General features: G+C 49.8%; 1 protein-coding gene across 1 annotated transcript; it reads left to right on the forward strand.

Annotated features, from left to right (window-relative positions):
* The first annotated feature begins 10,405 nt into the window (after nt 1–10,405).
* LOC114854592 (integumentary mucin C.1-like) lies at nt 10,406–12,818 on the forward strand. The gene is made up of 6 exons (XM_055508475.1): nt 10,406–10,564; nt 10,665–10,766; nt 10,852–11,019; nt 11,249–11,362; nt 12,019–12,178; nt 12,209–12,818. Exons 1-6 carry the CDS (start codon nt 10,525–10,527, stop codon nt 12,579–12,581), a joined length of 957 nt encoding a protein of 318 aa, XP_055364450.1. The 5' UTR covers nt 10,406–10,524; the 3' UTR covers nt 12,582–12,818.
* Nucleotides 12,819–21,744: the final 8,926 nt, after the last annotated feature.

The raw sequence follows: 21,744 nt of genomic DNA on the forward strand, positions 1-21,744 counted from the left end.
GGAAGTCACATGACCAGCAAACAATTCACCATCTGTGTCTGTATCTGCAACAATGTAATTGTTCGATTCAATGACCGGATTGTGAAAAGCTAAGTAATCACGTGACTAAGGCATGAAGCAGGCAAAAGGCATGGCGGAACAGAAACCGAAAATGAGTACAAAATAAAACAGGAAATGCAGACAAAAACCCCAGACTGTAACAGATAGAAAATGTTTGAAGCACAGGCAGATAGGAGGAAGGAGAGGGTTGAAAAGACGAAAGAAGGATGGGAGGGAGGGGGTTGCCAGGCAGCGACCTTCGCAGCAGTGTCTGCAGCTGCATCGCCGGCAGAAACAAAGTCATCACTGGCGGTGTGACATTTACAAATAGTAATAGCTGCAGGTAGCAGAACAAGCAAATCAGCAACCTTATCGTGATGTACAGTACAGTCAGATAGGCTGACGTTAGCCAGAACAAGGGTCCCTGGAGGCGGAGGCATCAACAAAGAGGACAAGCTCACAGTTATAGGTATTAGCACTCCACGGAGTGCAGACCTGGTTCCGAACTGAAACACGGCTGTGAGGCTCGCCATCGTCAGGGCCTGAAAGACGAGCGTCTGGGTTGAGCATGTCGCACCTCTCGACAGTAATGTTTGTTTCAAACAAGATGGTGTTTCATCTAAGCCATCAGGCTGCAGAAGGATGTGATGTTTTCTGTTTCAACAGGATCAAAGACACAGCACGAGGAACCAACAGGTGACGTAAGAGTAGCCAAAGATGTCACGTGATGCCAGCACGGCTTCCTCTGTGAGACACGGGCGACAGCAGTCCTCTCTTTCTCTGCTTCAGCCAGACTTTATTATTCCATCATACAATGGGATTCAAATCAAAGTTAAAAAATCACACTGCAGTTACTGTGTCCAGAACTACTTACTAAAATGCAAAAGAAATTATTTTTTTTATTATTCCGCTGATTACTGACATTACTTACTTAGTAATGTAATTCAGCATTCAGGTGTTTCAGCAGCTTTATCCTGTTTGCAGTGCAGGTTCATTGCAAACTCAATGAGGTTGTGGAAAGCCACCCTTGAAGCCAATGGGAAGCCACTTGCCCAAGTATCCATCAAATGTGGCATATACCAAGGAGATGCACTGTCCCCACTGCTGTTCTGCACAGGTCTGAACCCCCTCAGCCAAATAATAAACAAGACTGGCTCTGGATACCGACTCCAGGACGGGGCCACCGTAAGTCACCTCCTTTACATGGATGACATCAAGCTGTACGCCAAGAGTGAGCAAGACATCGACTCACTGATTCACACCACCAGGATCTACAGCTCGGACATCGGGATGTCATTCGGGCTCGAGAAATGTGGGAGGATGGTGACAAAGAGAGGCAAGGTAATCCACACAGAAGGGGTCTCACTCCCAGAAGGAACAATAGCAGACATTGAGGACAGTTACAAGTACCTTGGAATCCCACAGGCAAACGGCAACCTTGAACAGGCAACAAGGAATGCGGCAACAGCCAAATACCTCCAACGAGTAAGGCAAGTCCTAAGAAGCCAGCTCAATGGCAAGAACAAATCCCGGGCAATAAACAGCTACGCCCTGCCAGTGATCAGATACCCTGCGGGAATAATAAGGTGGCCAAAGGAAGAGATACAGACCACAGATGTTAAGACACGAAAGCTCCTCACCATGCATGGAGGGTTCCACCCCAAATCCAGCACCCTGAGACTGTACGCCAGCCGCAAGGAAGGAGGCCGAGGACTAGTGAGCGTGAGAGCCACTATCCAGGATGAAACATCCAAGATCCATAAGTACATCAAGGAGAAGGCCCCGACAGATGACGTGCTGAGTGAATGTCTCAGGCAGTGGAGAACAGAGGATGAGATGCTGGAAGAGGGACCATCATGGGAGGACAAGCCCTTACACGGGATGTACCACCGGAACATAACTGAAGTGGCTGATCTCAACAAATCCGACCAATGGCTTGAAAGGGCTGGGCTGAAGGACAGCACAGAGGCACTTATCCCGGCTGCACAGGAGCAGGCCCTGAGCACCAGAGCCATAGAGGCCTAGATCTACCACACCAGACAAGACCCAAGGTGTAGACTGTGCAAAGAGGCCCCTGAGACAATCCAGCTCATAACTGCAGGGTGTAAGATGTTGGCAGGGAAAGCATACATGGAACGCCATAACCAAGTGGCTGGCATAGTATACAGGAACATCTGCGCAGAGTATGGACTGGAAACCCCAAGGTCAAAGTGGGAAACACCTACCAAGGTGGTAGAGAACGAGCGAGCCAAGATACTGTGGGACTTCCAGATTCAGACAGACAGAATGGTAATAGCAAACCAACATGACATTGTGGTGGTGGACAACGAACAGAGGAAAGCCGTAGTGGTGGATGTGGCAATACCAAGCGATGGCAACATCAGGAAAAAGGAACATGAGAAACTAGAGAAATACCAAGGGCTCAGAGAAGAACTGGAGAAGCTTGGAAGGTGAAGGCCACAGTGGTACCTGTGGTGATCGGAGCACTGGGGGCATGGACCCCCAAACTGGAGGAGTGGCTACAACAGATCCCTGGAAAAACATTCAACATATCAGTCCAGACAAGTGCAGTCCTTGGAACAGCAAGGATACTGCGCAGACCACCAGCGGAGGGTGAGAATAGAGTGTTGTGACAAACCGCCGGTTTGTTTCCCACTGAGCAGCCCCGTACTGTGCGCACACACACACACACACGCACCAGCTGATTGGCCGCAGAGAGCGGGTGCACACGCAATCGTGCGGGCATTTGGACATTTCACCACCATCCCATCCTGTTACGCCGTTAGACTAACCACATACACTTGTCACTTTTGTTGGTTTTGGTTTCTTGTGTCATTACTTACGTGTCGGGAGTAGTCTGACTCCCGCGTCGCGCCGGCAAAACCGGACAGCTGGGCGACGCTCACTTTTGACGTCATTGCAGTGTCGCATTGGCGCGAGGCGCGGGTCCGGCGAAACCACTTTTGTTTGTTGTTATTATTTGGTCCTAGTCATTATTTGTGGGGTATTCTTGTGTTATGTATCTGAGAATTATTGTTGAAATATGGGTGATTGATTTATACCTGTTGAAAGGTGAATATTGGGGTTATATGTGTTTAGTTTCCAGAACTTTCTGGAGAATGGTTCAACCCAGTTGAAGGGGGCGGGGCCAGGCCTTTAAGAAGAGTGGCCAAACTCCCTTGTGGGGGAGAGTGGACTGGACGAAGAGCGAGTTGGTTGGTGAGAGAGTGTTGACGAAGAGAAGAGACATTCCTTTTATTTGAGCAGGTTTTTTTTTTCAGGTTGATTTCCACATCCATAGTTAAGTTAAGTGTCCTTATCATTCTGTTTTTCTTTTTTTGTCTGTTGCACCCGCAGGGTTTTGGAGCAACTGTAAATACTGCACCTGATTCTTTTCTGCACTATACTTTTGGACTGAATAAACTCACTATCTGCGAGCAAGTCTATTTTTTTTTGGTTGTTTTTTGCACGGTGTTCCACGTCTCGAGTGAGCAGCAAAGCTCACTCACCACAGTTGGTGTCAGAAGTGGGATGGCTACTCGCAAGACAGCACCGAAAGGCAGAAAACCTGGACCTAGGCTGCGGTCGCAGGGGAAGGTGACAGCTGTGATGCAGGATGATGAGGACTGGAAGTCGGACGGGAGTGCAGAGTCGGTGATTCCCGGTGCCAAACCTGAGGAGGGAATGGTCTCTTTGATGCAACACTTCTTGAACGCACAGCAGCGCAGAGAAGAGCGGTTTCTGCTGGAGCTCCGGGGCCTATGGGAGTCCATTGTGGAGGCAGCTAGGCCGGACTCAGATGGAGAGAGTCCACGTTTGGAGCTGCCAACCCCAGCTGCTTCGAGGGTAGCTAGTCAGTGCAGAGCGGGCCGCCCCAGCGGATGGAGCCATCTCTCCAACCTGGCGATGACATCGAGAACTACCTTCAACGGTTTGAGCGCCTAGCCAGGACCTGGAGGTGGCCTGAGGAGGAGTGGAGTTGTCGGCTAGTTCCACTGCTAACAGGACGAGCGTTGGAGGCTTACCTGGCGATGGACGAGGAGCAGGCAAAGGTGTACGACGAGCTGAAGAAGGCTTTACTTGAGAAGTACGACATTTCACCTGAGACGTACCGACAGAGGTTCCGGTCAGCCACAGTTCCGGCAGGGGAATCGCCGACGGAGACCTACCACCGCCTGAAGAACCTGTACGAGCGTTGAGTTCGTCCGAGGGAACACTCCAAGGAGGAGATTGGTGAGGCCATAATCCTGGAGCAGCTCTTAAGGGTTCTTCCGGTTGAGACACGCACCTGGGTTCGCGAGTATGAGCCAACGGCAGGATTGGCGGCAGCGAAACTGGCTCAACAGTACCTGAATGCTCATCGCGGGACTCTTCGCACTCAACCAGCAGACTCTGCACCAGGCTGGAATCCGCCAGGAGGAAGGCCCAAAGAACTGGTGTGCTTTTACTGTCAGCAGACAGGGCATAAAGCATCTGTGTGTCCAGCGCGCAAAGCTAAACTGTCGGGGTACTGCTATGTCCCAAGAGAAGGGGATGTCGAGCTGCGCAGGGGCCGTGAGAGTCTCTCGGCATGTCATGTGACTGTTAATGGATGCTGCCTACAGGCTTTATTGGACACGGGGAATGCATTATCAATGGCCAAATCAGGTTTTGGGTCAAATGTAGACTATGTGAATACAGTTGGGGTGCAGTGTGTTCACGGGGATGTGAAGCGGTATCCGCAGGCCGAAGTACTATTAGAAGTACAAGGGCAGACATACCTGCTAATGGTGGCTGTAGTGGCTAGTCTACCGACAGACATGATTTTGGGCCGTGATTTGCCAGTGTTGTGTGACTTATTACAAAGCACCGAGAGGAGCACGGGAAATGTTGACTCCATGTTACCAGGTCATCTGTCATGTCCGGCCTTTACGCGGGCACAAGCCAGGGCAGGACTCCAACCTCTACCAGACATGGATGAAAGTCTGTTGCAGGGTGGAGACAGAGGCCCAATAAAATCACGCAGACTGAAACGTCTGGAGAAGTACCTGGGCACACCAACCTCGGAGGTTGCTGCAGAGCACCCGGAGGGTATTGGTTGGCAAGAACCAGAAAATATAGCGGAGCTACAGAAAGGGGATGTGACGTTAAAAGCTATGTTTGAAAAAGCGATGTCTGATTAACCCTCTAACCTGTGTAAAGAAAAATGTGTGGTTAAGAATGACATTTTGTATGTACAAGCTGGGGATAAATCTCGCCTTGTTGTCCCGGCTGGCTGCCGCCCACTCGTCTTACACCTAACACACTGTGTCCCGTGGGCTGGTCACCTGGGCCAACAGAAAACATTTGCACGTGTTAGCTCTCGGTTTCATTGGCCAACATTGTATGCTGATGTTCGCACCTACTGCAACTCTTGCCCAACCTGTCAGAAGACCAGTGCTGTGCCGCGGCAGCACAGGGCCCCATTGCACCCTCTCCCTGTGCTCTCTGAGCCCTTTAGGTGGATCGCCATGGACATTGTGGGACCGCTGGAGAAAAGCAGTGCGGGACATCGCTACATCCTTGTCATCAGTGATTACGCAACAAGATATCCGGAAGCTTTTCCACTGCGCACAGCAACTTCACCAAACATCGTCCGTGCCCTGGTACAACTTTTCTCCCGAGTGGGAATACCTGAAGAGATTCTGACAGACAAGGCACCAACTTTACATCGCGGCTGATGGGGCAGTTGTACCGGCAACTGGGCATCACTGCCATCAAGACAACCCCATACCATCCACAGACAGAAGGACTAGTAGAGAGGTTCAACCAGACACTGAAAAACATGCTACGGAAATTTGTGGTGGATACTGGAAAAGACTGGGACAAATGGCTGCCATTTGTCCTCTTCGCTTACCGAGAAGTCCCCCAAGCATCCACCGGGTTCTCACCATTCGAGCTTCTCTATGGTTGGCAGGTACGGGGACTGCTGGATCTGCTGAGGGAAAGCTGGGAAGAGGGTACGACAGCCAAGCCAGAGGAGAGAGGCATTGTGCAATACGTACTGGAGATGAGGGAGCGACTCGTGCAGTACAGAGACCAGGCAAGGGAGAACCTGCAGGCAACACAACGATCCCAGAGGCGGTGGTATGATCAGCATGCACGACTACGGCAATACCAACCAGGCCAGAGAGTGCTACTTTTGCTACCTACCTCAACGAGCAAACTTCTGGCAAAATGGCAAGGCCCATATACCGTGGTACGCAAGATGGGGCCAGTAACAAACGAGGTCCATCACCCAGACAAGGGAAAGGCAAAGCAGACCTATCATGTCAATCTTTTGAAGGAGTGGAAGGAGTCACCGGAGAAGAAACCTGTGTCAGCCATGCTGGTACGGAAGGTGATGGGTGAAGAGGAAGAGGACGGTGTGGAAGGTGCGGAAAGGAAGACGTCTGTGTTGGATTTGAATCACCTAGACGACATCAAGCGCCAGGAGTTGCAGGGTCTATTAGACCAGTTTCCAGCGTTGCTTCGTCAGAGGCCGGGGCGAACAGCGCTGATCCACCATGCCATCCACCTCACAGATAACACGCCGGCCAGGCAGAGGCCGTACCGGGTACCGGAACGTTTGGTGGATCCATTGAAGGAAGAAATTAAGATGATGAAGGAGCTGGGAGTGATTGAGCCATCTACAAGCGAGTGGTGCAGCCCAGTGGTGATTGTCCCGAAGAAGGACGGGTCTATTCGTGTCTGCATCGACTTTCGGAAGCTCAATGCCCAATCCCAGTTTGACGCCTACCCAATGCCACGGGTAGATGACCTCTTGGAAAGAGTGGGAAAGGCAAAATTTATAACTACCTTGGACCTCTGCAAGTGCTACTGGCAGGTTCCCTTGGAGACAGCATCGAGGCCTTACACAGCCTTCAGTACTCCGGCGGGCCTTCACCAATTCACGGTCCTACCGTACAGAAGATTGCTGAGGCTGGCCTGACCCTAAACATGGGGAAATGCGAATGGGCAAAACAGGAGGCACAATACCTGGGGTACCATCTGGGCAATGGACAGCTACGACCCCAGGTCAATAAGGTGGAATCCATCTGCCAGAGCCCAAGGCCGAAGACCAAGAAGGAGGTGAGGTCATTTCTGGGCCTGGTGGGATGGTACCGGAGGTTCATCCCGGACTTCGCCTCCATAGCAGCACCCCTAACGGATCTGCTGGGTAAGGGGGTACCAAACCCCATTCGGTGGACTGAGGACTGCGAGGCAGCATTTAGGGCTCTGAAGGAGAAGATGTGCTCCAGGCCAGTGTTGCAGAGTCCGGACTTCTCCCAAGGTTTCCTGGTCCAAGTAGACGCGTCAGCGGTGGGTCTAGGAGCCGTGTTGGTCTAGGGGCCCAAGGGAGAAGAAAAACCCATAGCTTACCTCAGTCGCAAGCTATTACAGAGAGAGACCCGCTATTCAGCGGTAGAGAAGGAGTGCCTGGCCATCAAGTGGGCCTTGGAAAGCTTGAGGTACTACCTCTTGGGAAGGACATTCGACCTTGAAACGGACCACAGAGCGTTGACTTGGCTGCATTCCACAAAGGACCACAATGCCAGGGTCATGAGATGGTACCTGTCGTTGCAGCCGTTCAACTTTAAAATTCGGCACAGACCTGGACGCCTGAATGTGGTAGCAGACTACCTGTCAAGGAACCCGACAGGCACTCTGCTAGGAGAGGGGGAAGGTGGTGTGACAAACCGCCGGTTTGTTTCCCACTGAGCAGCCCCGGACTGTGCGCACACACACACACGCACCAGCTGATTGGCCGCAGAGAGCGGGTGCACACGCAATCGTGCGGGCATTTGGACATTTCACCACCATCCCATCCTGTTACGCCGTTAGACTAACCACATACACTTTTCACTTTTGTTGGTTTTGGTTTCTTGTGTCATTACTTACGTGTCGGGAGTAGTCTGACTCCCGCGTCGCGCCGGCAAAACCGGACAGCTGGGCGACGCTCACTTTTGACGTCATTGCAGTGTCGCATTGGCGCGAGGCGCGGGTCCGGCGAAACCACTTTTGTTTGTTGTTATTATTTGGTCCTAGTCATTATTTGTGGGGTATTCTTGTGTTATGTATCTGAGAATTATTGTTGAAATATGGGTGATTGATTTATACCTGTTGAAAGGTAAATATTGGGGTTATATATGTTTAGTTTCCAGAACTTTCTGGAGAATGGTTCAACCCAGTTGAAGGGGGCGGGGCCAGGCCTTTAAAAAGAGTGGCCAAACTCCCTTGTGGGGGAGAGTGGACTGGACGGAGAGCGAGTTGGTTGGTAAGAGAGTGTTGACGAAGAGAAGAGACATTCCTTTTATTTGAGCAGGGTTTTTTTTCAGGTTGATTTCCACATCCATAGTTGTCTTTATCATTCTGTTTTTCTTTTTTTGTCTGTTGCACCCGCGGGGTTTTGGAGCAACTGTAAATACTGCACCTGATTCTTTTCTGCACTATACTTTTGGACTGAATAAACTCACTATCTGCGAGCAAGCCATCTTTTTTTGGTTGTTTTTTGCACGGCGTTCCACGTCTCGAGTGAGCAGCAAAGCTCACTCACCACAAGTGTGTATATACATATATATATCTTCGCAGACTAAACTTCCTGAACCTTTCCCTGCATTGGCTTGCGACTCATCTTCAGTTGGTTGTGATGCCACATTCTTTCACCTGTCACACCGGTGATTTCTGTATTTCCTTGATGCTTCAACAACAATGACATCACAAACAACTTGTGACACTGTGGAAAGTTGCATTAGAGTAGGATATATATGATCTTTTTATTACACACCCTCTGTGTTTCTCAGGTGGTTAGAATGTTGTGAATGTCCAAAAAGGGAGCAGGGTGTGGTCTCCTCAGTACCACCGGAAACCCTACAAATGACCACTTCTGGGCCGTCTTTGACAGGGGCAGCCTCTTCTGGGCCGACACAGGTAGGAAACGAGACCTGGATTGGCTGGGCGGCATCGAAGCTCGACTGGGCAGAAGCTGGGCTTAACTGGGCTGGAGCTGGGCTTGGCAAGCCGGCAACCAAGGCAGGGACCAGATGTGGCTGAAGTTCTGCATGTGCAGAACGGAACTTGGCTGGGGTCTGAACAGGAGTCTCACCAGACTGGGCTGGAGCTTGAGCTTGAGCTGCTAAAACCGACTGCGGTTCGATGACCAGATCAGGCGGTGGTCCTGCAACTGGAGCAGACTGCAGTTCTGTGACAGGCTGCGGTTCCGTGGCAGGGCCGGGCTGCGGTGTTAAGGCTGGGTTGGGCTGCTGTTCTCTGACTGGAGCAGGCTGCGGTCCTCGGGGTGGTTCTGACCAGGACCGTCTGAGAGCCAGGAGCTGGCGTTGACTGAGGGACCACTGTGTAGGCGGCCCCGGCGCGCAGAATGCACTCTAATTCTTTGTGCTTCGAGCACTGCTGGTTGAAGAGGGTCCGTACTCCGGGGCAGTGTAGCCAGCAATCCTCTTCCTTCAGGCTGAGGACCGCCACCCCAACGACGCTCAGCTGGGCTTTCGGATTGCTGCTTCCCGGTAGTACAGATGTCCGGGTAAATCGGCACAGGCGAAATCCATGGCATCACAAAACTACGTTGAACAAAACCCTGGGGCTAATGACCAGAAGTAAAAAGAGAACTAGACCTGGTGCGACAAAGAATCAGATATGCACAAAATAAAACAGGAAATGGATGTACAAAACCCCGGATTGTGACAAACAGGGAAGAACTGGAAAGTTGTAACATAACAAAAACCCATGCTTTAGAAAGAGGGGTAAAAACAGGTGTTATCCCCTGTATAGCCTGCTGTTTTAGATGATATTGTTGTTTACGTGGCCTGTGGTAAGATTTATGTGTGATGACCACTGGTTCACATCCTTTGGTCAAACCTACATCATATCTGTGTGTGGCCCACAGAGAAGCAGGAACTTCCTCCAAGGCTGGGTGTTCTGTCAGAGCTTCCTCTGATAAGAACGTGTGATGTTGAGTGTGTGGAATGCAGAGGTACCAAGTGAACTGTTCTGTTCATGACAGACAGCACTCACGATGGTTGAGTATCACATACGGCTCAGAGGCCGGTTGCCAGTCTTCTATCTGTTGACCCCTCTTCACAAAACGACCTAAATCCTGACATTCGTCTCTGTCATGTTTTTACAGAGCAAAACAAACAAAAGTCTTTCTGATCATAGAGAGAAATTGCAAGCACAACACTGTTGGCACTGTGCTACTGGATATTTGGATATCGTCAGCTGCTCAGACCCTGTAATTCTGACCGGACTGGATGAACTGGGACAGACAGTACTGTATGTGCACAAGGAAGTAAAGCACAAAAGTGTGCGTGCGCGCGTGCGTGCGCGTGCGTGCGTGCGTGTGTGCGCGCGTGTGTGTGTGTGTGTGTGCGTGCGTGTGTGTGCGTGTGTGTGTGTGTATATATACTGGGGCAGCTCAGAGGCAATAAACCACCCAGGAAACCGTGTCTGGAGCTCTACAACTGCCTCAACATGAGGAGCTTGATTTATTTTCTGGCTCTCGTCAGCTCAGGTAAAAACACATTAGCAGTAAATGGGTAAAGAACAAACAGCAATGATTGTTGTTGGACAGACGTTTTCTTCCTGTTAACCATGATTTGATTTTCTCGCAGCTGGAGCCCTTGTGTGTCAATCCTGCTCAGATGCTCAGTGTTCAAACACAGCACCAGTGACTTGTTCCTCACAGACCATGTGTCTGGCAGCTTCTGCAGAAAGTAGGATTTTTTGTTTGTCAGAAACTACTTTCACTGCAACAAACTGTTAAACCGCATCATTAACAAACTGCATTTGACTCTATAGTCAATGAAGAGGGCAACATTAGACAGCTGACCTACAAGGCATGTGCATCATCCTCTCTGTGTCCAGCAACTGGCAGCCAGACATTTTCAGTCAACTTGGCTTTATCAAAAGCAGTTTTAGCTGTTGGTTGCTGTGACACTGACAACTGCAACTCTCTAACTCCACCTAGTAAGTAAAAGCTTATCAAGGGTCACTTGTTGAATGTTTGTTTATGTATTTATCCTTTATACGACCACATCATAAATCATATTTCTACAACCTATGTTTAGGCGTTTATTGACATAACAATTGTCACTCTTACATCTATTCATTGTTGTTTATCATTTTAGAGTTTTAGTTTTTGTTGTTTTGAGGAAGTTTTTTACTACAAATAATTGTGGCCTCTTTTCTGTTTCAGTCCCTGCTGCTCAGTCGCTCAACAGCCTGTCATGTAAATACCGCGACCCTTCCCTTCCTGCTACTGGCGTCACTCAGTGTAGGGGAATAGAAGACAGATGCTTTCAAGTGAAGGGTAAATTTAATAATGTTTATAAGATGTTGCACATTACATGCTGATGACTACATGAGATGCAAATGAGGATACTGTATGAACTAAGTAAGATTGACAAAGATCTATTTTACTACCAAAGAAAATCACTGCAGGGCAGGACAAAGTCCAGAAGTGAGACCGAGGTGGAGACGAGTCTACGGCTACAAACTAACCAGCAAACTTCTACAATAACTACATGTAGTAGAATCCAGAGTTAAATGCTGAGAGAAGACTCCACTATTATCATGTAATTTAAGAAAGCACCTTAAAGCTTCAACTGGTTTCAGTTGATACTTAGATGTAAAATTAGGCTCATAGATAAATGTTAAACTATGGCATGAATAAATGTGACCTGTTAAACATGCTTTAGTGGTTAAAGCGTTGCTGTAGGAAGCAGGGGGTCACCTGATCAAAACCAGTTGATCCCACCAGGTGTGTTATTGAGCAAAACACTTCACACTAGCTCCCTGCTACTGCTTGTGTGTATGGGTCAAATGCAGAGAAAACTATTTCCCCAAAGGGGGTTCGATAAAGACTGACTTATCTTAAAATAACATTTCCGCACTGTTGATCTACGATAGTACTGCTAAATGTTGTATGATAACATTTATTTATAGCATAATATGATTTATCTGCAGGGACGACTGGGTCCAGCATAGATCAAGCTTCCGGCTGTGCATCCAACAACCTGTGTGCTGCTGCTGCCAGTCTGGCTGCTCTGCCAATACTACAGAGTTTCCCTTATTTGAGGAATCAGATAAGTTGTTGTAAGAGCAATTTATGTAATGACCTTACAACAACCACCACTACACCACCACCACCACCAAAAACCACCACTACACCACCACCAAAAACCACCACTACACCACCACCAAAAACCACCACTACAGCACCAACAACACCAAAAACCACCACTACACCACCACCAAAAACCACCACTACACCACCACCAAAAACCACCACTACACCACCACCAAAAACCACCACTACACCACCACCAAAAACCACCACTACAGCACCACCACCAAAAACTACCACTACAGCACCACCACCACCAAAAACTACCACTACAGCACCACCACCACCAAAAACCACCACTACACCACCACCACTACCTAAAACCACCACTACACCACCACCAAAAACCACCACTACACCACCATCAAAAACCACCACTACACCACCACCAAAAAAAGCATAACTAACATCACCAAAAGCACCAATAAACATTTAATGAAAGTCTATTTACACATTTAAGTGTGATTGGAGTTGAAACTGTTTGAATTACTTTACAGTGCTGCTAGTATTGATTGTACTGTAACTGGTGTTTGTGCAGCATTGCATATATCTTTTGGCAAATGTCATGTGGTCAAACACTACGAAATGTGTAGTTCACATACAAATACAAATACTATTAAAATAAAGTTATGATCTCTGACTCTGGTGTGGTTTTCTTCCTTGAATCTTGTCATATTTCTTAGTTTCCTAGTTTCGTAGTCCTAGTTTTTGTCATATTTCCTGGTTTCCTAGTTTGGGATTTGGGATAACACTTGTGTTAATTTTAATACATGTACTGCGTGAATCATCAACACACGTCTCAATAAGGTTGACACACTCTGTAGTGGATCTTGTTTTGAAAGTGAACACATCTTTGTTAACCTCCAAACCAGTGGGAATGCAAGTCATCCAGAACAAATCTCAAACAGTGTGAAAGCAGGACAGACGCAGGTGAAGGTGAACTTCAGCAAGAAGCAGCAATTCTTAACTAAATTCATTCTTGTAGAAACTTTAAATCCACATTCAGGCAGTTATCATCACAGCAGTGGAGACTTACATGGCTGACAAACACTTCAGGTACGAGGTATGAGAGAAACCAGGAATACTGTAAGTTGAAACAGAACATGGCAATAACTAAAGTCAAAACTGTAATTGTTGTTATCACAAACAATCCAGTGCAGTGTTTTGCTATACATATAGATGTATGTAGTCATATAGTATATACTCTGTGTAAATAAATATATGTATAGTAGTTGTGACTTTAGTGTCTCGCTGGATAGCTAAATTGGTAAAGTCGCAGGATACTTGCATACGAGGGGTCCCGTTAGGGCGAATAAGCATCCAGTAAGCATCCAGTGTGGGTCCCTGGGCAAGACCCTTCAAGCTACCGCCTACCTCATATGATGAGAGACAATGAACCAGAGACATGCTAAGACGTCGCCCGGTGCAGGGGAACCAGAGCACCTTGGCGAGAAATGGGATACTGGAACAAGAAAGAAATGGCTGAGATCAGAAAACTGTTGGAATGCTACTACTCAAGTAACCCTAGTCAGAGGGGTTACATGCAAAGAATGTGCGGTGAATGGGAACAGAACAACCCACATTCAAGGCTGACGGCGAAGCAACTAGTAGCTCAGTGTTCCAACATCCACAAACGACAACTGCTATCACAACTTGAGATTGACGAGGTACAACACAAATGCTACGACAAGGGGGAGCCAGGACGCCAGGTCAGAGGGGAGATTTCACCATCTCCCTAACTGGAAATTGGGTACGAAGCCCCAATAAGCACAGATACGCTGAGCGAGGCAGCGACTGACCTGAAAGATAAGATCATGGCGAGATTAAACAGGCAACCCCGAAGACCCCGAAACTACAACAGCTAAGTGAAGTTAGTACTTCATCATCAGAATGTCCATCAGAACGTCTCATGGAAGATGTGAATGCAGCATTGAGAGTGATCCCTACCACAACAATAGCTTTGCTATAAGAGAAACCATGGGGGAGCTATGAGAAACAATATCCACCATTGAAACAAAGGTTGGAGGCCAAAATCAAGGCAGCTCGGAGCCAAGCAAGGGCTACAAGCCTTGGCCGGCTGCCTAAAAGGAGATAGACCAGACATAACGAAGCCAGACGAGTAAACCGGCTGTTCGCAACACAACCTGCAAAAGTGTACTCTCAAATGTAATAACAGCAGAGCAGACCCACCAAGGCTGGAAAATGAACAGTACTGAAAAGGCATATGGGAAAGGGAGGCATCACACAACAGTGATGCACAGTGGCTGGTGGACCTGAGGGAAGACCACAGCAACCTCCCAGAACAGAATCCAGTGACTATCACAGTGGCAGACATCCAACAGAGAGTCTCAAGTATGAAAAACTGAACAGCACCCGGCCTTGGCATGATCAACGCCTACTGGCTAAAGAAGCTCACTGCAACCCATGAGCGCCTGGCAGCACAAATGAACCAGCTGCTAAGGGATAGGACTCACCCTGAATGGCTAACCGAAGGGCAAACGATCCTGATAATGAAGGATCCCTCAAAGGGTACAGTCCCATCCAACTACCGGCCAATAACCTGTCTCTCCACAACATGGAAGCTCATGTCAGGCATCATCGCAGCTAAGATAAGTGGGCACATGGGTCAATACACGAGCGAAGAACAGAAGGACATTGGTAAGGATACCACAGGAGCCAAACACCAACTCCTGGTTGACAGAACAGTCGCCGAAGACTGCAGAATGCGACACACCAACCTGTGCACAGTCTGGATCGACTACAAGAAAGCCTATGACTCAATGCCACACACATGGATCACTGAATGCTTGGAGCTGTACAACATCAACAGAACTCTAAGGGCCTTCATTGCAAACTCAATGAGGTTGTGGAGAACCACCCTTGAAACCAATGGGAAGCCACTTGCCCATGTTATGGGAAAAATCGTGTCTTCCTTACTTCTATGCAGTTATTATACGATTTATGACTGCAATTAATATCTTGTGTTTTGTCTTACTGTATGCATTTGACATTTGACCTAGATTGTTCAATGGTTGTCTCTGCCTGATAGACTCTCAACTCTAGCTCCCACACCCAGGGTCGGGGTGTTGTGTCTCTCTGTATGTTGAGACTTGGTGCTCCTTTCTCACAGATGCAGGTGTGAGAAAGTAAAAATCTTCACACACTGCGTCAGGGAGGAGATGGTGCATGTAATTTGATTGGGTTAGACAGACATTCCACCCTAGTCGGACAGAGAAGCTAAAAGGCAGCTTTCCCCATTATTTTTATTTTCTTTATTATTTCAATAAATCGCACAAAAGGACAACGCTCTCATCTGCTTCTTTAAGGAAAATTTCCACCACAGTGTGTAAACTCTTATTCTGACCTAATTTAACCATGACTCCGGTGCAGTGTCTCTGCTTTACATGCCTGATTGGAGATTGTTGGTTCCCCTCTGTTAATAAAAGGAAAACCCACAATAAAGCAAAAGCATCTGGGAGATGATGAGAGCAAACTGGAGTTTTTTGTTAAAGCACAGCAGCTCTATGTTACGTACTATTTAATGGTTAGGGTAATAGCGGGGCCCCGTTTCAAGAAGGAGGTTTAACAAACTCTGAGTTTAAACTAAACTCTGAGTTGATTTACTCTGACTTTGCAAACCTGGAGTTTTCGGTTTCAGAACAGCTAAGAGTTGGTTTAAGCAACTCTGAGTTGTCTGACTTAGAGTTAAGCGCGTGAACCGCGACGATACAAAGCCCTGATCAATGGAGTGAAGATATTACGAGTCACTGTGGCAACAGGACAACAAATGGATATGATACGTCAAGCATATAGCGACTACAAGCCTATAATCCGTAGAAAAAGCAACACGGCTGCAACGGCGAAAGAGAAAGAATTAGCTTGGAAGAAAATAGCTCCTCGAGTCAATGCGTAAGTTTACATTTTAATTATACAGTGTTCGATGTAACTAATTACTAAATAATGTTAGTATTGTTGTTATATTTCACTTGTAAAGTAAGGACTTTTTGTCACAATCTGGGTTTTGTTTCTCGTTATTTCCTGTTTTATTTTGTAATACTTCCTGTTCAGTTGTCACGTCCCGGTTTTAGAGCCGCCTTTATGTTAAAAGGACTTCCGGCTACGTCACATCACAGCTGTTCCCTGTTAGTACCGGCCCGCATTATCCACACCTGCACTTCATCTGCTATTAGTTCACTTTGTACTTAACCACCACCTTTGTCCTCAGTTCCCCGCCAGATCGTTGTTTGTGTGTTTACCGTTGTTCCCAGTTCGCTGTTCCTGTCCGGCCGTGTTTTGTGTACCCCGTTCTCTGCTCTGCACGTTACCGAACTCGTTTGCCTGCCTGACCACGATTCTCCGCCTGACGAATTGGTGCTGTATGCTGGATTTCGTGTATGAACCTTGCCTGTTCCTGACGCTGCCTCTGCCTAAAACCTGGAATAAACCACCGTCTGATCACCGTCAACCTGTGTTTTGCTGTGCATTTGGGTCCTCATCCGAGCGTTCCTTGACAGAACGATCTGGCCAAACTTGGACCCAGCCAGCACTCAGCCGTCGCCCAGGTCAGTGACTGTTTTGTTCCTAGTTTTTTTTTTTGGCGGCGAGTCTCCTTCACCTGCGAGGAAGTATGGAGTTCACCTGCGCCGAGCTACCCAGCGACCTACGCGTTTATTTTCAAATCCTCGCGGAGGAAAACCGACGGGCGATTAACCCGGAGAACCAGCGCAGCGCCGTGGAGGTGGCGATATTGACGCTGGAGGACGATGACAGCGCGTTAGAGCGCCCCGGTGTTCGTCGCCTCTATGAGCGGCTGTGCGCAAGGTTCGATGAGCTAAGCGACGCGCTCCGCACCACGCCAGCGCCGGTCGCACCGCCGATGGTTTCGGTTTCCTCCTCCCAGCCCCGTCGGACCGTCACGATTGCGCCAGCCTGCCCAGCCCCACGTTTGCTCCGCTGGGAGGATTTCCTGCACTCGTGCGGTCCCCTGTCTCCGTGGTCTCCAGCTCAGCCGTGTTCCGTTCAGTCTCCAGTCCAGCCGAGCCCTGTTCAGTCTCCAGTCCAGCCGCGAGCTGTTCAGTCTCCAGTCCAGCCGCGAGCCGTTCAGTCTCCAGTCCAGCCGCGAGCCGTTCAGTCTCCAGTCCAGCCGAGCCCCGTTCAGTCTCCAGTCCAGCCGAGCCCCGTTCAGTCTCCAGTCCAGCCGAGCCCCGTTCAGTCTCCAGTCCAGCCGAGCCCCGTTCAGTCTCCAGTCCAGCCGAGCCCCGTTCAGTCTCCAGTCCAGCCGAGCCCCGTTCAGCCGAGCCCCGTTCAGCCGAGCCCCGTTCAGCCGAGCCCCGTTCAGCCGAGCCCCGTTCAGTCGAGCCCAGTCCAGCCGAGCCCCGTTCAGTCGAGCCCAGTCCAGCCGAGCCCCGTTCAGTCGAGCCCAGTCCAGCCGAGCCCCGTTCAGTCGAGCCCCGTTCAGTCGAGCCCCGTTCAGTCGAGCCCCGTTCAGTCGAGCCCAGTCCAGCCGAGCCCCGTTCAGTCGAGCCCCGTTCAGCCGAGCCCCGTTCAGTCGAGCCCAGTCCAGCCGAGCCCAGTCCAGCCGAGCCCCGTTCAGTCGAGCCCAGTCCAGCCGAGCCCAGTCCAGCCGAGCCCCGTTCAGTCGAGCCCAGTCCAGCCGAGCCCCGTTCAGTCGAGCCCAGTCCAGCCGAGCCCCGTTCAGTCGAGCCCCGTTCAGCCGAGCCCCGTTCAGTCGAGCCCCGTCCAGTCGAGCCCCGTTCAGCCGAGCCCAGTCCAGCCGAGCCCAGTCCAGCCGAGCCCAGTCCAGCCGAGCCCAGTCCAGGTTTCAGCCCAGTCGAGCCCAGTCCAGGTTTCAGCCCAGTCGAGCCCAGTACAGTCCAGTCACGCTCCTGTCCCAGTTCAGTCCAGTCACGCGCAGGTCTTATCCCAGTCAGAGGACTCCACCTGTCGAACGGGTGCTGTGCACACCCGATCAGGCCCGACGTCTCCTCCGTCGAGCTCGGCAGCTGTAAGCAGTCATGCCGGCTCCGGAGGGGACGCCGTCCCAGTTCCTGTCGGCCATGTTGCGGCCGTTCCTGTCGGCCATGTTGCGGCCGTTCCTGTCGGCCATGTTGCGGCCGTTCCTGTCGGCCATGTTGCGGCCGTTCCAGTCCCTGTTCCTGTTCCTGTCGGCCATGTTGAGGCCGTTCCAGTCGGCCATGTTGCGGCCGTTCCAGTCCCCGTTCCTGTTCCTGTCGGCCATGTTGAGGCCGTTCCAGATCCAGTTCCTGTCCCTGTCGGCCATGTTGAGGCCGTTCCAGATCCAGTTCCTGTCCCTGTCGGCCATGTCGAGGCCGTTCCAGTTCCTGTCCCTGTCGGCCATGTCGAGGCCGTTCCAGTTCCTGTCCCTGTCGGCCATGTCGAGGCCGTTCCAGTTCCTGTTCTTGTCGGCCAAGTAGAGGTCGTTCCTGTCCCGGTCGGCCAAGTAGATGCCGTTCCTGTCCCGGTCGGCCAAGTAGATGCCGTTCCTGTCCCGGTCGGCCAAGTAGATGCCGTTCCTGTCCCTGTCAGTCTCGGGGTGGCAGTCCCGGCGGACCTCCAGGAGGAGGTCGCGCCAGCTGCAGTCCCCGCGCACCTCCAGGAGGAGGTCGCGCCAGCTGCAGTCCCCGCGCACCTCCAGGAGGAGGTCGCGCCAGCTGCAGTCCCCGCGCACCTCCAGGAGGAGGTCGCGCCAGCTGCAGTCCCCGCGCACCTCCAGGAGGAGGTCGCGCCAGCTGCAGTCCCCGCGCACCTCCAGGAGGAGGTCGCGCCAGCTGCAGTCCCCGCGCACCTCCCGGAGGAGGTCGCGCCAGCGGCAGTCCCCGCGCACCTCCAGGAGGAGGTCGCGCCAGCGGCAGTCCCCGCGCACCTCCCGTCGCAGTCCCGGCGGACCTCCAGGAGGGGGTCGCGCCCGTCGCAGTCCCGGCGGACCTCCAGGAGGGGGTCGCGCCCGTCGCAGTCCCGGCGGACCTCCAGGAGGGGGTCGCGCCCGTCGCTGCCACGTCTGTTCTCGCTTCGGCAGCTGGACTGGTGGCCTCGCCCTCGGCGCTTCCGGCCGTTTGGGTGGCGCTGCCTCCTGCGGCGACGTCCACCTCGACCCCTCGGTCTCCAGGATCGGCGTCGTCCTGGAGGACGTCGTCGTTCGGGGGGGTCCCCGTGGACGCTGGCCCAGCCCAAGGGCGCTGGGGGTGCCCTCCTGCCTCAGCGGCGGTTGAGCAGGATCTCGCCGCGTCCCCACCCTCCGTGAGGGATTCCCTGGACTCTGCACCCTGTGCGGGATGTTTTTGGTTCTGTCCCTCCGCCGGTCCTCCCTCCGCCCGCCCTGCTCGGGTTTGTTGTTTTTTTTTTTGTGGTCGTCTGGAATCCGCCCTTGGGAGGGGGGTACTGTCACAATCTGGGTTTTGTTTCTCGTTATTTCCTGTTTTATTTTGTAATACTTCCTTTTCAGTTGTCACGTCCCGGTTTTAGAGCCGCCTTTATGTTAAAAGGACTTCCGGCTACGTCACATCACAGCTGTTCCCTGTTAGTACCGGCCCGCATTATCCACACCTGCACTTCATCTGCTATTAGTTCACTTTGTACTTAACCACCACCTTTGTCCTCAGTTCCCCGCCAGATCGTTGTTTGTGTGTTTACCGTTGTTCCCAGTTCGCTGTTCCTGTCCGGCCGTGTTTTGTGTACCCCGTTCTCTGCCCTGCACGTTACCGAACTCGTTTGCCTGCCTGACCACGATTCTCCGCCTGACGAATTGGTGCTGTATGCTGGATTTCGTGTATGAACCTTGCCTGTTCCTGACGCTGCCTCTGCCTAAAACCTGGAATAAACCACCGTCTGATCACCGTCAACCTGTGTTTTGCTGTGCATTTGGGTCCTCATCCGAGCGTTCCTTGACACTTTTAAACTCATCTAAGAAGTTACTTCAGTCATTGGATAAAATACCGATATTTGTATGAATTAAAAGTGCAGTGTTATGTCTATACATTTTTAAAATTCCTGTTGTGGTTGATGTGGGATTTGTAAAGTAATGATAATTAAATAATCCAATACGTTTTATGGAGAGCAATTATTACATTAATCTAATTAGGTTTTTAAAAGTTACCCAAAACTCACTAATAATATAAGGATTTAATTTAAATTTCTATGTAGGTGCAATCCTGCAGGCATAAAAAGAACGTGGCTAAAAATTAAATATAAAAACATAATTCAAACAGGTATAAGGCACCATCATATCATGTGTGTAGACTACCTGACTTTACAACATTTGACATATAAAATAACTAAATAGCATGCAGAGTATAGCAGTGCAGCAGCGTTTTCAACATCACTGTAATGTTTTCACACAGTTAAATCATTTGACTTCTACTCAGCCAACAGAAAGAAGGCAGAGACTAGAACAACTGGTGGAGGACCTGCACCTCCACCTCTGACGCATGCAGAGGAGAAGGCACTCAGCATGAACACTGCAAAGCAGGGGCTGAAGGAATTCATCAGAACCCGTCACTCCCCAGGATACAAGTGCATGTGTAAAATGTAAGAGGCCTACCTATATATTTGATTTATTACATAGGCTACTTTTGATATAGCCATTTCTTAGACTCTTTGTTGAGTTCTTTGTTGGTCTTAACAGATTCTGATGGTAATATATGAATCCTCCTGTCACAACAGAAGCCCAGGATGTTGTAAGTACAGTCGTAGCACTTCAAAGTGACCACCTTTTTTACCGCAGTACGTGCGCGTCGCCAGCGCGCCACGGGTGCGTCCCCGACTAAGGATCTTTAATCCTGCAACAAGATGACTACCAGGTGGCGCAAAGATGTGAGGTCCGACTGTTCATTTCTATCTGTGTCTACACATTAAGCACAAAGGACGATGTCATGGTATTGTATCATTAAATATAGAGTACTTCATTTTTAAATATTATAGATTATTATGCGCCTTTGCTCGCTAGTGCGCTAGTGTTTGTTGTCAATTGCTGAAGCTGCTGATGTTTTTACACAGTTTTCAGGCCAGCCGAGAGACACAGTCCCTCCTCCAGCCAATCCAATAGAATAATATAAATATAATAACCCAAAATAGGAATCTATATTTATTCATCAATCTGTGTTATAAATCTATTTTATATGTATATCTGTACTCGTCTTCTGGTTTTTTGATCATGAGGAAAAAATACAAAACAAACTTGGTTTTCGTTTCAACTCTTAATTTTAATTAACGTAATTCAAGTGTTGTTGTTTTTTCGACACAACGCACAGAGTTGGATTTAAAGCTGATTTTTCGTTTTGAGAAAAAAGCAAAGAACGAAAAACTAAGTCGTTCTCTCGTTATAGCAGCTTTTAATTTTAACCAAACTCTTAAAATTTACTCAGACCGCAATGACCTATATTTTGCTCTGATTCTGAATGAAACGTAAGAGCCCGAATGACAGATAATGTGTCCAGATAGAGCTTAACCGGAAATGTATGCTTGTCAAATGCAGGCAACGAGAGAATCAGGGAAGTGGCGTCACCGTCTGGAGCAGACAGTGATGTGACGTTCCAACGATGGTGCTGAGG

Source organism: Betta splendens, chromosome 4 (genome assembly GCF_900634795.4).
Source record: "Betta splendens chromosome 4, fBetSpl5.4, whole genome shotgun sequence".
NCBI lineage: Eukaryota > Metazoa > Chordata > Actinopteri > Anabantiformes > Osphronemidae > Betta > Betta splendens.

Bases quoted from the DNA above. Each gene is read 5' to 3' on its own strand.
- LOC114854592 (XM_055508475.1), top strand. From the start codon at position 10,525: ATGAGGAGCTTGATTTATTTTCTGGCTCTCGTCAGCTCAG. The intron at 10,565-10,664 runs GTAAAAACACAT...ATTTTCTCGCAG, and splicing joins TCTGGCTCTCGTCAGCTCAG to CTGGAGCCCTTGTGTGTCAA. The intron at 10,767-10,851 runs GTAGGATTTTTT...TTGACTCTATAG, and splicing joins TCTGGCAGCTTCTGCAGAAA to TCAATGAAGAGGGCAACATT.